Source organism: Phyllostomus hastatus, unplaced genomic scaffold (assembly GCF_019186645.2).
Source record: "Phyllostomus hastatus isolate PE091 unplaced genomic scaffold, TTU_PhHast_1.1 phas_contig_283, whole genome shotgun sequence".
Taxonomy (NCBI): Eukaryota; Metazoa; Chordata; class Mammalia; order Chiroptera; family Phyllostomidae; genus Phyllostomus; species Phyllostomus hastatus.
Window position 1 is genome coordinate 15,838,265 of NW_025333833.1, and position 15,800 is coordinate 15,854,064.

General features: G+C 53.2%; 1 protein-coding gene across 1 annotated transcript in view; it reads right to left on the minus strand.

The window, feature by feature from the left end:
- VASH2 (vasohibin 2) overlaps nucleotides 1-15,800 on the minus strand; it is a 38,998-nt gene that overhangs the window by 7,015 nt on the left and 16,183 nt on the right. Inside the window, exons 7-8 of the mRNA XM_045838439.1 lie at nucleotides 10,713-11,094; nucleotides 9,144-9,259 (exon numbers count right to left, since the gene is read on the minus strand). Coding sequence (XP_045694395.1) covers nucleotides 9,144-9,259; nucleotides 10,713-11,094 — 498 coding nt within the window. The remainder of the gene's footprint in view (nucleotides 1-9,143; nucleotides 9,260-10,712; nucleotides 11,095-15,800) is intronic.

Below are 15,800 nucleotides of genomic sequence, written 5' to 3' on the forward strand. Positions count from 1 at the left end.
ACTACTGCTTTTCAGGTGTGAAAATAAACCTGCACTGCCCTGTCTTCTCTCCCTCAGTCCCGTGACTGACAGTACCTGCTGGACAGTCGGAGGTAGGACCGGCCACAGGGTGGGTCCCACTCAGCCCTGTAATGGGGGCTTCCTCGGGGTCACAGCAGCAACCAGCCACAGGATGCCACCCCCTCCAAAGGCATTTTTGGCCAGTCACCTGGCTGACTCACTTTGGCGCCCCTCAGCCTCGGGGAACAGAATTTCCACCCCCGTTTTTATAGTTTGTGTACTCCTAAAACACCGCCCCTTCCTTTTCCTCGTGTTCTGCTGTCGGCACCCTTGAGAGCAAACGCACTTCATTTGGTGTCTTTGGCCACTTTTTCTAGAACCTGAGCACTGTTCCTGAGCACCAGCCCCGCCTCCCCCACGCCTCCTGGATGCCGACGTTGGTGTTTGAGGCTTTCCCGTGTGCCAGGCACTGTTCTAGGAGGGTTATATGGGTTAGTTGATTCCCACCATAGCCTTACGGGGTTGGTGCTGTTCCTACGTACTTAACAGAGGAGGAAACAGAGACACCGAAAGTCAGGGAACTTGCTCAAAGTGAAGTCACATGGCTGGCAGGTGGCAGAGCCAGAGGCTGTCCCCCAAATCCGGAGCCCACGTCCTCCTGCACCCCACACACAGCACCCTCCCAGTCACCTGAGCACGACACCATGGCCACTCCTGCCTCCGCGCCTTGGCTATGGAACACCCTGTCCCATGTGCTCCTGTCGCTCTTCGAGGGCCGACCCGAATGCCCCTTCTCCCACGAACAATTTTCCGACTTCCTACAGCATTTCCTTTTGTACGTCTGTTCGAGAATCCTGCAGGCTCATAAGCCTCGGCCTGCCTTGGAGACGGTGACCAACTTGAGAGCAGGATCAAGTAAATCCACCTTTGAATCCCCACGGCTGAATACCCTGAAATGCTCAACAAACTTTGGTCGAGTTCTCACTAATGTGTAAATGGCTGATGTGTTATCGTTATCAGGGGATATTTTTATTTTAACAGAGACAAAGTCCTAAGCCAGGAAGTCAAGTCACCGTGACAACATTCTAAGAATTCATGAGTAGGAAGAAAAGTGTCTTTTTCTGTATAGGAGAGGCTTTGCCTTACCTTTGAAAGCCACTTGGGGAGCACGCCCGCTCAGAAAGCTCAACGTGGACCCGCAGTGGCAGCGGTGTGAGGGCTTCCAAAGGGAAGGGACCAGGTTGTCTCTTTCCCCTGCATCCTCGCCCCTCCCCGCAGGTACCCAGAACCTAGTGGGGGTGGGAGGAGGCTAATACTGGCAGGAAATGCTTTAAAATGAGATTCCTGGCAAACTACCTGGAAGGTGAAACCCTTCTCTTTCCCAGCCACACTAGCTGCCACTTCCCGGCCTGGCGAGGGGCAGAAGTGGGTTACCACAGCACGCCACCTGCCTGTGCGCCCGGCCAGGAACATGCTCAGCCCTCGCCAGCTCCTCTCACGAGCAGAGCTGGGCGAGCTGTCGCGTGGGGGGAGGCCTCCTCCAAGGGCTCCCCTGGCTGGAATTAGAATATTGCGAGGGGGGTTATTTTTAAGAAACACAAGCACCAGGACGATGACTCAGCCAGGCCTGCTCTTGCCCAGAACCTCTCATCGGATCCACAGCTATTATTTCAGACCGGATAATGTATTTCTCCAAACCCCTCCCCAGTCCAAACAAGGGAAAAGAAATCAACCGATGTTCCTTTTGAAAGGTTCTCGGGCCACCTTCTGTTATGTGGGAAGAGGGGGTGGGGACTTCAGGTTTTCTTTGCGCACTTTGTGCAGGGATGGAGGGGACACACGAGTGGGCAACCCCAGCTGTGCCTGTTGTCACATGTATACAGGAAAAACCGGGGTGACTGCTGGACAGCCTGGTCCCGAGTGGATCCTGAACCCCACCTCGGGCTGCAGTCCGGGGTCGAGAGGAGGCAGGTCAGGGAGGAGGTGCGGCAGGTGGAGAGGTCTGAGGAGAAGGAAGGACATGGGGTATTCGCCCCTGCTGCCTGAACCCTGACAGCTGGGGCAGAGTGCACCATCTCCTACGTGTGGCACGTCCAGGCTGTCACACGCCCTGAGGCGGCCCCGGTGCCCACGAGGAAGAGATTCCGCTGGATGGGATGCTGACGTCAGGGAAGCCACAGGAAGCCTCGGAACCCAAAAGTGATGGCAGCACGGTGGGGACCCGCTGGGGATAACGGTCCACCCTTGAACACGCAGGTTGGCGCGTGCCTGTGTGGGGCTGGGTCTGGGACAAGAAGCAGTAAAGGAAATAAGGCCTCTAGGGTTCCCCCTACCCACCCAGTCTCTCTTCTGGGCCTCTGACTGAGGGACTGAAGGCCGTGTCGGGGCCTCTCGTCCCCTCACTTCTCACCCCTGCCACCCCTCTGCCAGGCTGCCAGGAGGGGGCATCAGAGGGCCCGAGTGGCAGCAGGGGCGCTAGGCTCCTGAGACCTGCTTGCTACTTACTCATTCACAAGAATTTATTGAGCAACACTTTGTGCCAAGAACCTTCTAGGTCTTAGAGTTACCTAGACCAGTAGCACTTCCTGCTCTTGGTGGAGCCAATATCCATTCCCTTTCTCCTGATGCAAATTCACCTCGTGCTTGTCCCCTTCAAGTGTGAGACACTTTCAGGGGCATAGCCATCTGTGTCCACTCAGGGCTGCCCGAAGGGGATGCCCAGGCCACCAGTCAGTCCACCTACACTTCCTGCTCCTGTCTCCCCTGTGACCCTGAGGTCACAACCCCTTAGGGTGGGGGTGCACGTGCCCACATGTTCACACGCACTCGCCCTCACACTCAGACACGGGTTGGCTGTCTTCTTCGTGGACTCGGGATTCTAGGAGGGGCCATGTGGCAAAGGTGCAACTCTAACCTTAACCCCAGTCTGTTAAGGGTGTGGATCAGATTCAATCAGGGTGGTGAGGGCCCAGCATTTAACTGGAGACCCCGGGCCCTCCTCTCTTGTCTAGTCTGGCAGGGATCAGGCTGGGCCAGGCCCCGATGTGGGCCTCCTCAGGAGGAATGCTGGGATGGGGGACCAGTCCCTTCACACCTGCCATGCTCATTCAAGGCCAGTCCTGCTCCTCACTCGCATTCCTCACTTCCCAGCCTGCAGCCGACCGGGCACACAGCTGCAGCCGCCACGTCAACGGGCCTCAGCCGAGGCAGATCCGACTCTGAAGAGACCCTCCGGCCCTTTGCCCTTTCCTCCAAGCCTTCTCCAGCAGGGGGCTCTGGCCAGGGACCAGGAGCCTCAGGCTCTTGAGATTCCAGGGGGCAGCACCCGGGCTCTCCCTTCTGGGACAGAGAGCCTCTCTAGGAGCCCCCACCCTGTCTGGCCATCTACAGTGGTCAGCCCTGGACACCCCTGGGCGCACTCCCTCTGCCCAAGGCAGTCTCCCCTGATAAGGCCAACAGGCCTTCTTGTTTTTTTCCGCACGTCCCCCGAGGACCTTGGACCACCTGAAATCCCACAGGGCGCTAAGCCAGGCAGTCCTCAGAGTTGGTAGCTACCTTCTCCTTGAAAGAAACCCCACATCATCTTGGAGGTTTTACTTTCCCGTCCATAGCCTTTCTAGTCAGTGCCTTTCTGTTTGTTCCTATCTGCCTTCCATGCCAAAGCAGTTCTCTCCTTCTCACCCTTGGGGACATTGTCTCTCTTGGGATTTAAAGAGAATGACTTCTTGGGCCCCATTCAACACATTGTCAGTGTGATTAGACCATGGAAACAAACTGATTCTCCATGACTTCATCGAACAGCACCAGACCTGGCCCTCAGTCCACCAGACGCCTGGAGACATCTTCCCGATCCTTCACGACAGGACAGAGCGGGAGTCCCACAGTCCAGCCCCTGGCCCAGCAGTGAAAGGAGACCTCATCTCAAAGTGGGGCTTAGTGACCTCTGCAGCCCTGAGGGTCTCCAGCAGGGTGGGCAAGGCCCACCTGAGCCGTGACCCCCCCAGAGATTGTGACACTGTGATTTGTGGTAGGAAATATTCAGTCTGGTCTTCATCCCCGTATTCTGCCCAGAGCTCCTAAAACCCTTGGGATTTCCTGAGCGATGAGAGCACTAGACACATCTTATGTAGCAACGTGGTGACTCTGGGTGGGCTCCTGGGCGGGGGATGGTCCTCAGAAAGGCCAAGCCATGATTAGAGGCTTGGAATTCTCAGCCCACCCCTCATGCTCTGAGAAGGGTAAGGACTGAAAATGGAGTTAATGATCAGCCGTGCCTCCTACAGAAATCCCCAAAGCACGAGGGTCCGAGAGCTTCCAGCCTGGAGAATGACTTCCACGTCGGGAGAGTGGCACGCCCAACTCCACGGGGACAGAACCTCCCACACCTGGGACCTCTCACCCTTGTCTCCTGGCCAGTCCTCTGCATCCTTTGCCACAACCTTTAATAAACTGGCAGACCTGTGGTCTCTGAGTTCTGTGAGCCACTCTAGCCGATTAACTGAAGCTGAGGAGGGATCACTGGCGCCTCTGAACGACAGCCGGTGGGTCAGAAGCACCAGCGACAGCCTGGGCTTTCAACTGGCATCTGCGGTGCGTGTGCTGGGGGAGGCAGTCTTGCAGGGCTGCGTCCTCGGCCTGTGCGACCAGACACTATCTCCTGGTGGACAGTGTCAGCCTTGAGTTCAACTGCGGGACACCCAGCTGGTGTCACAGGGGATGGCTTGGTGCGGGGACACACTGGGTTGCCAGCAGTGTCAGAAACGAAGTGCTCTGCGCGAGCAGAGAAGGAGACACACAGGAGGGAGACACAGCAGGAAAGAACTGTGGGGTCTGTCCCCCCACAGAAGGAAATAAACTGGTTTCTTTTTCCCTACAGAGCGAGATGACAAAGAAGGCAAATCAACGAGGAAGAAAAAGAGAGAGAAAGGGAATTATGAAGAGCAAAGAGGAGTGGAGGAGGGGCCGAGGAAAAAGGGGCCGGACCTGGGAGAGAAGACAGGCTCTCCTGCGTCTTCAGGGACTCTTGCCCCGATTCAGAAGTCTGTTCCACGTGGTCACTCTGACCGGCATGAGCTGCTGTCACGCTCAACTAACACAGGCAGTCCAGCCAGGAAGCCACCGTCCCCTCACCCCTGCTCTCCCAGGTCAAGGTCACAGGCAGCAGGCGTAGGGCCGTGCACTGTCAGAGTTGGAAAGGACCCCAAAGAACATCCAGGGTTCCCAGTGGGGGCGCTGCTGCATTTTGGGTGGACTGGTTCTTTACTGGGGAGGACGCTCTGAGCTCTGTAGGACGTTTGCCGTCCCTGGTGCCCCGGACCCTAGTGGGGAGCACCCTCTTCTCTTCCCCTCCCACCGCACTGCTAACCCTTCTCCCCCAGAGGGCGCCCTGGCCCCTGTTGAGAACCCCCGTGGCCGCCCCTCAGTGAAGGAAGAGCTACAAGGGACGGAGGCCTGGAATTGTGAAGACGGACAGTGAAGTGAGTTCACAGCAGACCTTTAAAACAAGGGTCTCCGCCTCCACCTCCCGCCTCACTAAGAACCACAGGAGACAACTCGCCAGTTCTGCGCAGAAGGTGCTTTAAAGGCCCCTCAGGGAGCAGAGTGTGAGACAGGACTCGTGGGCGGAGAGTGGGGGACCCCGTTTCCCTCTTGAGGCCTTGTCTCATCTGACGCCAGTGAAGCCACTGCTGAGTGCCCTCCCACTCAGCTGACTCCTTTGTCAACCCGGTGACACTGATCCTCCCTTCCAGAGGGATTAGTCAGACAAGTGCAAAAATGGAGAGGAATGCAGGGCTGGAAGTAGCTCCAGCTGCAGGGGGGGAGGGAGGAAAGGGGAGACGGAAAGCCACTAAAATTACCCACACGCAGATGGGTTGGGACCCCACAGCTGAGGGGCCTCTCGCCTGTTACGGCATTTTCCACCCCCTGGGCCAACACATTTAGAAATGACTTGGTGGCCTTATGTCATGCTGCAATAATAACTCAGGGACAGAGTCACCAAACCCTACTGAGTCCTGACCAGTCTACAGTAGAGTTCCCAGAGTTGGCAGAGTTATTGGGTCAAAACCAAATGGGTCACTGTCTCGTCTCCTCGCCCAAAGCAAGATCACCTGGAGGAGAGCCTGCTGGGTGAGGGCACCGGGTAGAAGCTGCTTTTCTGCAGCCCCACCTCTAGGAACCAGGGTGTCCGGGGCTCTGGTGTGTGGCCATGGCAGAATAAGGGGTGAGGCTGGCCTGGGGAAAAAGTGAGGACCGGCTTCCTCTGTCGGGCCCCCAGGAGAACGAGCAGTTGGGGTCCTCCCAGCGGTACTTCAGTGGGGCCCAGCCATGGAGGCCAGGCCAGGGTCCTGCCCTCTAGCTCCACCTAAGCAACTTCATTATCTAGAAGTCCTGGCAGGACTAGGCTCAGCTGCCCCTCATCGTGACCTTCCGTTATTTGTAAAGGCCGACCCCCGACCCTCATTAGCTCCCCCGCTCTGATTGATCAAACGCTGGGTCTCCAGGAGTGGTTCCTGGACCAGCCCCGTCGGCACGTTCTCAGGCCCCGCCCAGCTCTGCGGAATCAGAAACGCCGCGGGAGGCGTTGGGCAATGCTTCCACGAGCCTGCGGGGGATTCTCTGCTTGCTGGACTTGGAGGACAGGGTTGTGGGGCCCTTCTCTCCACCCTCCGCCCTTTCTGCATCGGACACTGACCACCTGCTCTCTCCTCCTCATTCCTGCCGGATGACTCGGCCCCCAGCACCGGCAGGGCAGTCCACCCACCCCTACCTCTTCATCCACCGCACAGCCTCATCTCCCCCGCTGCCTGCTGCCTTGGCCCCGCCCCTCTCAGCTGCCCTCCGCAGGCACCTGCGTGCCCTGCTGCAGCCTCGCTCTCTGACTATGCCTTTCCAGCCCCTGCTCGGACTCTCTTCCTCTGGCCTGCTCCGGGCCTTGCCATCCCTTCTTTCCTCCCTCAAACACTTGTCCAGGCATCATTTCAACCCTCGCATCTACGTAGATGGCTCTGATCTCATTACCTCTGTTCCCCAGCTTCCTCGAACTCCACCCCTGCATTTCTGGCAGCTTCTAGAACACTCCTCCTGGAGGCCTAAGAAGCGCCTCAAATCCCACAGCCCTAACTCCGAGGCACTTCTTCCTCCACGTTCCTCAAACCACCGCCGCCACCTCGCTTGTCACCCTGACTGTCGTCTGCACAGCCAGTGTCTAAGATCTCACTGGCTCTCCCACCCCTGGTCCCCCGAGGTCACCTCTTCTGGGTATAAACTTGACATGCCACGCACTGCGAAGTCCTCATGGGCCCAAGTAACACGGATCCAACAGGAATCGCCTTCCAAGCCCACAGCTGCCACCCACGCTGTGCCTAACTCCACCAGGCGGAATGCTCCGGACCTGAGCCCGAGGGAAGAGCAGGCTTTGTGGACTGCTCGACATTTGCTGAAGATTAGGAGCTCCTAAGGGAAGGCCTCGGCCCTCTCTGGGCAGAAAGGATAACAAATCAGATTAGAAGGCCCTCTCCCTGCTTCGCGGGCAATCCGATTCCTATTTCTGGGTCACTCGCGCTGCGCTGCGTGACCCTCTGGGGAGAGTTTACATGTTCATAGTCCTCCGAGACAACGGCTACTTTGTTAGTGAAAGCAATGAATGGATGTCTGAATCAGAAAGGAGACCTAGGGTTATGGTCAGGGTCAAGGGTCAATGGTGATGGTCAGCATCAGGGGCAGGATTAGGGTCAGAGGCCTTGGGAGAGGGGTTTAAAACCACCCTGCTCCCTAAACAGACACACTTCTGCTGAAACCATCCTGGTTTCCAGCTTCCCTTGCTGTAGGACCCCCCCAATGAGAAACCTCCCACTTTCTCATTTCCCTCCTTTCAAATCCTGGACTCCAACCACCTTAGCCAAGACCATCCTGGCTGTAGATGCAGAACCCTGGGACTAGGGGTGGGACGTGGAATGGAGACAAGCAGGGACCCTTCCTTGGCACTGACAGCACTTTGTCCTGTCCTGTTCTTCCAAAGACAGAACCACACGGCCCTTCCCCCGCCTCCTTCCCAGAGTCCGGAGAGCTGAGTTCCGGCCCCCGATCCATCACTGACAGCTACAGACTCAGTTCAAATAACAAACTGGTTTTGTGTTCTGGTTTCTTCACTGAAGAATGCAAATTGTGAAACTCTGCCTGCTTACTCTGCTGCACTGACGTAACAGTGATACCACACGTGTGTAAAAGCAGTTCATCATTAACTAATCATTCCCATGACCCCTTCCAGCTTGCTCCTGACAACACCTGGCGAGACAGGCAGGGAAAGCATTTTTATCCCTTTTAGTTAGATGAGGAAAGGAAGGCTCTGGAAGGGTTTGCCCAGGCCACAGGCTAACGTGCCGCAGAGCAAGGGCTCAACCTGGCCTTCAGCGCGCTGTGCCACAGGGTTCCAGCACAGTGAGAACCTCGTGGGATACCGCAAGCCACTGTTACTAATAAAAGCACTGCTTTTTCCCAGTGTAGTTATGGCCCAAATAGCCTAGGCATTCTCAGCACCTCCGATCTGTCATTTCTGCAGCGGGGCATTCTGACCTAACAAGCAGGCGTGGAATCACCAGCCTCAGCGCTACAGCGAGGGAGAGCAGCGTCAGCCAAGGAAGAGGGTGAGCCTGTGGGTGGGTGTTTCTGATGCCACCGCCCACGGAGGCTGGCCGCACTGTCTGCCGGGTACAGAGGGCATGAGGGTTTAGGAAAGTTCATCGGTTCCAACAATCCCATTGTGGGGGGTGAAGAGAACTTAATCCCAGAAAGGTGACATGCTTCAGATCACATAGCTCCTCAGTAGCTGAGTTGGCTGCAGACCCAGCACCCTAATTCTAAGTCCAGGGTTCCTCCCATTCTGCCAGGATTTGGGGCTATGCTCCATCTCACACGGTCCGACCTAACCCTCCCGCTGAGTCTATGGCTGACTGTCAGTAGAGTGAGAGTGATGGGGTGCCAGGCACGGTGGGTCCTTGTCCATAACAGATGTCCCAGGAATGAGGGCGGCCCTCCCAGAGATCACCGTTTGGTTTCAGTGCCAAGCCCAGCACACACTTTGTCCCCAGGGCCAGGACAACCCCACAAACGTGTGTGTCGGGCTTTGAGGAAATGCTACTCACGACTTGTCTCGCCTGCCGAGCCGTCTCGGGGGGCTTGCCGGTCTCCTTCGGGGGGACAAGGATTTTCCTCGGCTTCTTACTTGGGTTGGAGATTGGGCACTTGCAGGTTTCAGGATCTGAAGGCGACGTGAAGAGTTACCACGCTGGTTTCTAACAGCCCCTGTTTTCCAGTCTTCCTGCAGTGCAGCCCACTCAGCACCCCACGGTTGACAAGGCTCTGAGCTGGGAGACTTCCGGGAGGAGGTCAGGGGAAGGTGTGAGACACAGGTGTGCCGCTCTCGCCCTGCGCACTGGCGAGAAGCGCAGCTACCATGTCCGGGGGGGAATGTGATTCCACTATGTGCCCCCTTCCCCATGGCAGCACAGGGAGAGAGCAGCAGAGCCCAGTGCCCAGGCCTCCTGGGGCTGCACTTAAGTGTTCAGCAAGTTCCCCTCTGGGGAAGGCAAAGGCCCATCTGCACTGCCCCAGAAATTAGCTCCTTCTTCCTCCGCCTCTCTGTCCGCACCCCAGCCATGCACAGAGTAGGTTCAGTGTGTCAAGAATCTCCATTCCAGGTCCCACAGAGTGGAGATGACAAATGCCCATGTGCTGAACATGACCAAGTCTGAGCTTGGATAATCCCTTTCCCCTGTGGTCCTCGGTGTCTGCACAGGCTTTCTCTCAGTGATCCCACAAGCCCTGGAGGGACACGGACAAGCAGGCATCATGGCACATTGGAAGTGACAAGGTAGAAGGAAGAAGGGCTTGTGAGTCTAGTTAACGTAAAGCCAGCACAGTGCTTGCACCTTTGCTGGCTACTATGGCACCAGAGCAGAATGTTTTGCCAAGGGGCTTTGCTCCTTATCAAGCAAAGCAGAGATATGATGTGACTCTGAAATAGGTTATAAAGCCAGGTGACCCACCCACTCATCCTGGTTTGCCCAGGACTTTCCTGGTTTTAGTACTGAAAATCTTTGGTTTCAGGGAAATTGGGATAATTGGCCACTCTCTTACAAAGGCAAAACAGCCCTGGCTGGTGTGACTCAGTGGATTGAGTGCTGGCCTGTGAATGAAAGGTTCTCCGGTTCCATTCCCAGGCAGGGCACATGCTTGGTTTGTGGGCCAGGTCCCCAGTAGGGGGTGTGCAAGAGGCAACCACACATTGATGTTTCTCTCCCTCTCTTTCTCCTTTCCTTCCTCTCTCTAAAAATAAGTAAAATCCTTTTTTAAAAAGGCAGAACAGGACAAAAATACCTAGAGCCTTAGGATAGAATGACTAACATTTTAGACTGATTTCAGAGAAGGAACTGTGGACCAGGACATTGCTTTAACTATAACACCTAAGTTGACTTTGGCTCTGGTTTTTGAAGTACATATGCAAAGAGAGACTTTCATTATCCATGTCAAATAGCAAATGACTTCTTTTTTGTTTTAATAGGGTGGCTGCCAAGCAAGATAACCTCAAGAAACTTTTGAGCATCCCAGAAATGTGGGGCTTGGGACGAGATGGGGGTAGGGAGACGGAGAGAGAGAGAGAGAGAGAGAGAGAGAGCTCTCTTGCATCGCACGCTTGCCTTCCCAGCACCTACCTTCATCCTCATGTCCCTGGCATATTTCTCCAGCTCCTTCCTTATGTCAGCCCTCAACATCTTTGAGACATTGAGGACCAGCTGCTTCCACTCAATAGGCTGGAAGCTATGAGGTTCATGGGGGACATACAGCCCAATCTTGACCTTCTTGACTGTGTGCAGGTATTTCTTGTAGGAGTCTTCAAAGTCAAAGATAAGGTCACTCAGAGTCCGAAAGGTCAGCGGCTTGTCCATCAGCTCCGCCCTTCGGCTCATGCCCAGCGAGCCATAGCGGCCGTTGCAATAGATCCCCAGCACAACATGGTGAAAGTAGTTTCCTGAGAAGTAGGTTTTAAAGCTGATGGGGAATCGCTCGATGGAAGGCTGTCCATTGGTTAAGTAGCTTAGATCATCTGAGTCAAGGAAGAGGAAAGAGGCCTTGAAAATTCGAAGAGCTTGGATTCCCAGGAAGGGAAAGTGGCCCGTGGGTCACAGAGTCCATGCCTCTGCCTCTGAGCAGGCCCACACCCCACCTTTCCAGACGAATCCTGTTTAGAGGATTCCCTCAATATCTCTGAGTACCTACTACGTGTGCACCAAAACCAGATTAATGTGGGACAAAGAGAAAAAACTTTCCATCTTCTTTAGTATTAAATAAGTACAAACTTAACAATAAGCAAGACTCACAGCCAAAATGGAGGTGTATGGAGATACACTGTGCCTCCTCACACAACCAAAAGAAGGACAACAATAAATTTAAAAACAAAAAACAACTAGAACTGCCAGAGAATCGAACTGTATGGAAGTCCAGCAACCAATGAGTTAAAGAAAACACACTTATCCAGACCAGTAGGAGGGTCTGGGAGGACTCACAGCAAGATGGCAGCTGGTGGACCCAGCAAAAGTGGGCAGTCACACGTCTGCATGCGGATAAACTGGAAGGAACAACTGGGGAGCGAGACAGACCATACAACCCAGGGCTCCAGCTCTGTAAACACCTGTGGGGTTTGAGGTGGCAGCGGGAGAAACTCCCAGCCTCACAAGAGAGTTTGTTGGTGAGACCCACAGGGTCCTAGAACATACATATGACCACTCACCCAGGAATCAGCACCAGAAGGGCCCAATTTGCTTGTGGGAAGCAGGGGAAGTGACTGAAAGCTGGCAGAGAGCGGAGCAAGCACCATTGTTCCCTCTCGGACCCCTCCCCCACATATAGCGTCACAACGCAGTGACATATTGCCCCACCCTGGTGAACATCTAAGGTGCCACCCCTTACTATGTAACAGGTTCACTGAGACCAAAAAAAGGGGGCCCAAATGAAAGGACAGATCAAAGCTCCAGAAAAAAATACAACTAAGCAACGAAGAGATAACCAACCTATCAGATACTGAGTTCAAAACACTGGTGATCAGGAAGTTCACAGAATTGGTTGAGTATGGTCACAAAATAAAAGAAGTGAAGCCTATGAAAAGTGAAATAAAGGAAAATATATAGGAAGCTAACAGTGATGGAAGGGACACCAGGACTCAAATCCATAGTTTGGACCAGAAGGAAGAAATAAACATTCAACTGGAACAGAGTGAAGAAACAAGAATTCAAAAAAAAAAACAAAATTAAGAGAGGCTTAGGAAACTCCAGGACAACCTTAAATGTTCCAACATTCAAATCATAGTGGGGCCAGAAGGAGAAGAGGAAGAACAAGAAGTTAAAAACTTATTTGAAAACATAATGCAGAAGAACTTCCCCAATAGGGCAAAGGAAATAGACTTCCAGGCAGTTCAGGAAGCCCAGAGAGTCCCAAAGAAGTTGGACCCAAGGAAGCACACACCAAGGCACATCATAATAACAGTGCCCAAGATTAAAGATAAGGAGAGAATCTTAAAAGCAGCAAAAGAAAAGGAGACAGCTACCTACACAGGAGTTTCCATAGGACTATCAGCTGATTTCTCAAAAGAGACCTTACAGGCAAGAAGGGGCTAGAAAGAAGTATTCAAAGTCATGAAAGGCAAAGACCTACATAGAAGATTACTCTCTCCAGCAAAGCTATCATTTAGAATGGAAGGACAGATAAAGCACTTCCCAGGTAAGGTCAAGTTAAAGAGGTTCATCATCACCAAGCCCTTATTATATGAAATGTGAAAGGGACTTATCTAAGAAAAAGAAGATTAAAAATATGGACAGTAAAATGGCAACAAACTCACAACTATCAACAACCGAATCTAAAAATAAAAACCAAAAACAAAAGAGAACTAAGCAAAGGACTAGAACAGGAATAGAATCACAGAAATGGAGATCACATAAATGGTTATCGGGGGGAGGGGGAAGGGGAAGAATGGGGGGAAGGTGCAGGGAATAAGTAGCACAGATGGTAAGTAGAAAATAGACAGGGGGAGGTTAAGAACAGTATAGGAAATGTAGAAGCCAAAGAACTTATACATATGACCCATGGACATGAACTAAGGGGAGGAGAATGCGGGTAGGAGGGGGTAAGCAAGGCAAAGGGGAACAAAGGGGGAATGAGACATCTATAATAGCATAATCAATAAAATATATTAAAAAAACAATAACAAGGTGCTTTTCCTGCCTCGATTTTCTACAGGGGATGACATGCTTTTAACAGGGTTTTTATGCAGCCCTGACTAGTATGGCTCAGTTAGTTGGGCATCATCCCGCAAAGGTCACCAGTTCAATTCCTGGTCAGGGCATATGCCTGGGTTGCAGGTTCCATCCCCGGTCAGGGTGCATTTGAGAGGCAACTGATCAATGTTTCCTTCTCACATCAATTTCTCTCTCTCTTTTTCTTTCCTTTCCCCTCTCTCTAAAAATTAAAAAATCTTTTTTAAAAAATAAAGATTTTTTTATTCAACTGGAATGATGTTCTCAGACGTTAACTCTGGCTGGCGTACGTGGGGCAGACCAGGAATTGAAGGCCCCTGCAACGTTCATGGGAGAAATGACAGCCAGAATCAAGGCAGAAGCAAGGGCTGCTAATCCAGGTGTCCTCAAAAGCAAGGGGCCAACAGAACTCAGCCCACGGGCCTGAGGTCAGCCTTGCCCTCTGCCCTGCATTTAGTCATAGAGCACTCCTGTCTATAAAAATGCTGTCTCTTCACTTCATCATGGTGACTAACTGGCAGTCAGGAGTGAAACCACATCCCTCTGAGTCCTCTTACATAAATTCTTTCTTGCTTTCTGGGGCGAGTTCTCTGGGGCTGGCATAAGGGCATTCCTTAGCTGTTTAGGTCAGTGTAACAAACACTTACTGAGTGAGTACCTCCTGGCCAAACAGCCTGCTGGGCAGGGCTGTGGGGCCCTTCTCTGCACGTCTGGTGGGGAGAGACTCAAAATGGACACAATAGGGTCAGAACAGTAATTCCTCAAAAAAAATTAGACATAGATTTACCATATGATCCAGCAATTCCACTTCCGGGTCCATATGCAACAGAATTAAACACAGACATCTGCACACCCGAGTTCACAGCCGCATTACCCACAGCAGCCCAAAGGTGGGAACAACGCAAGCGTCCATGGACGGATGAACGGATAGACACCCGGGCATGTACATACAGTGGAATATTGTCCAGCCTTTATGAAGCAGATAGTGCTGACACATGCTATGTCATGAATAAATCTTGAGAACATCACGCTAAGTGAAATGAGCCAGTCACAAAAGGCCAAACTCTATGTAATTCCACTTAGTGAGGCATCTGGAGTAGTCAAACCCACGCAACGGAGACAGAAAGTAGAATGATGGTTGCCAAGGGCTGGGGAGGAGGGGAGGGGGGTCCTGGAGATGGTTGGTGGTGATGGCAGCACAGAAATGCGAATGTTCTCGGTGCCACTCAACTGTCCTCTTTTGTTATGCTGTACTCCTTAAACTTCCACAGTCCTACCCTGGCCAGTGTGGCTCAGATGGTTGTCCCAGCAACCGAAAGGTCATGGGCTTGACCTCCAGTCAGGGCCCCTGGCTGGGTTGTGGATTCGGTTCCCAGACAGGGCACATTTGGGAGGTAAGCAATCAAGGTTTCTCTCTTGCATCGATGTTTCTCACCCTCTGTCTCTCCCTCCCCTCCTCTCTCTCTAAAACCAATATGTCCCTAGGTGAGGTTAAAAGCAAGCAAACAAATTTGCACAGTCCTGTATGCCAATTATATCTCAATACAACTAAAAAAAACCACCTAAAATGTGATGTGTGCTGTAAGAGACAAGCCAGCAATCTTAGGGAGAGCAGAGCAGAGGCCCCAAAATTAGTCTTATGGGTCAAGCAGAGTCAGACACATAGAGAAGTGGGGATCGGACAGGAGAGACCACCAGGGTCGCCTGTCACACATCACTCATCTCTAGGATGTGTTCCATCATTATGGCCCTTAGTAAAGCCTTGGGTCTTGGAACAACTGGGACCTATAGGGAGTGCACAAGGAAGTGTGGATGAGGGTGGGAGTTCTCTTCTAGGGAAGAGAAAACAGCAGAGGCCCGAGACCCTGGACCATGTGCCCAGCATCCAGCCTGCTGGGGATATATGCCTGACGTGCCTCTACTAATGAACCTGTCGCTTCAATAAACCATAGTGCTTTAGTACCATAATTAAGCCCCACCGGGGTCAGCAAGGGCCCCCAAGGAGCTGCCATTCCTCAAAGACTAACTTGGAACCCGAGGTCTGCCACTCCAGCAAGTGTGTGAAAGTGTGCGCGTGCACAGAAGCCAGGTGAAGACCGTGGTTCTTTGTGAAGGAAGCCTGGACTCTGTGCTAATGACACAGGAGAAAACAAGGGAGGACACAGGCTTCCAAGAAGCAGCCACAGGTTTCCCAGAACCAGTGGGCAAGGGTGGGGGCGCTGCGGAAGCACAGACAGGTGACCCTGGTCAGGACCTTCCCTGAGCCCGAGAGCAGAGCAGGCCACAGGGACGCTGACACAGAGCAAAGAGCAAAGATGAAGATGCTGTAGCTTTTAGAATCCAGGTCTGCGTTTCTTGTCTGTGTCCAAGAGTCAAATTTCCCTGAGTTGGGCAGTGTGAGCCCAGTTTCTGCACCCTCCCCACCCTCTTCTGAAATGTCACACCGGGAAGGACAAAGGAAAACCAGGAGCACACTGCCCTTGGATTTGGACG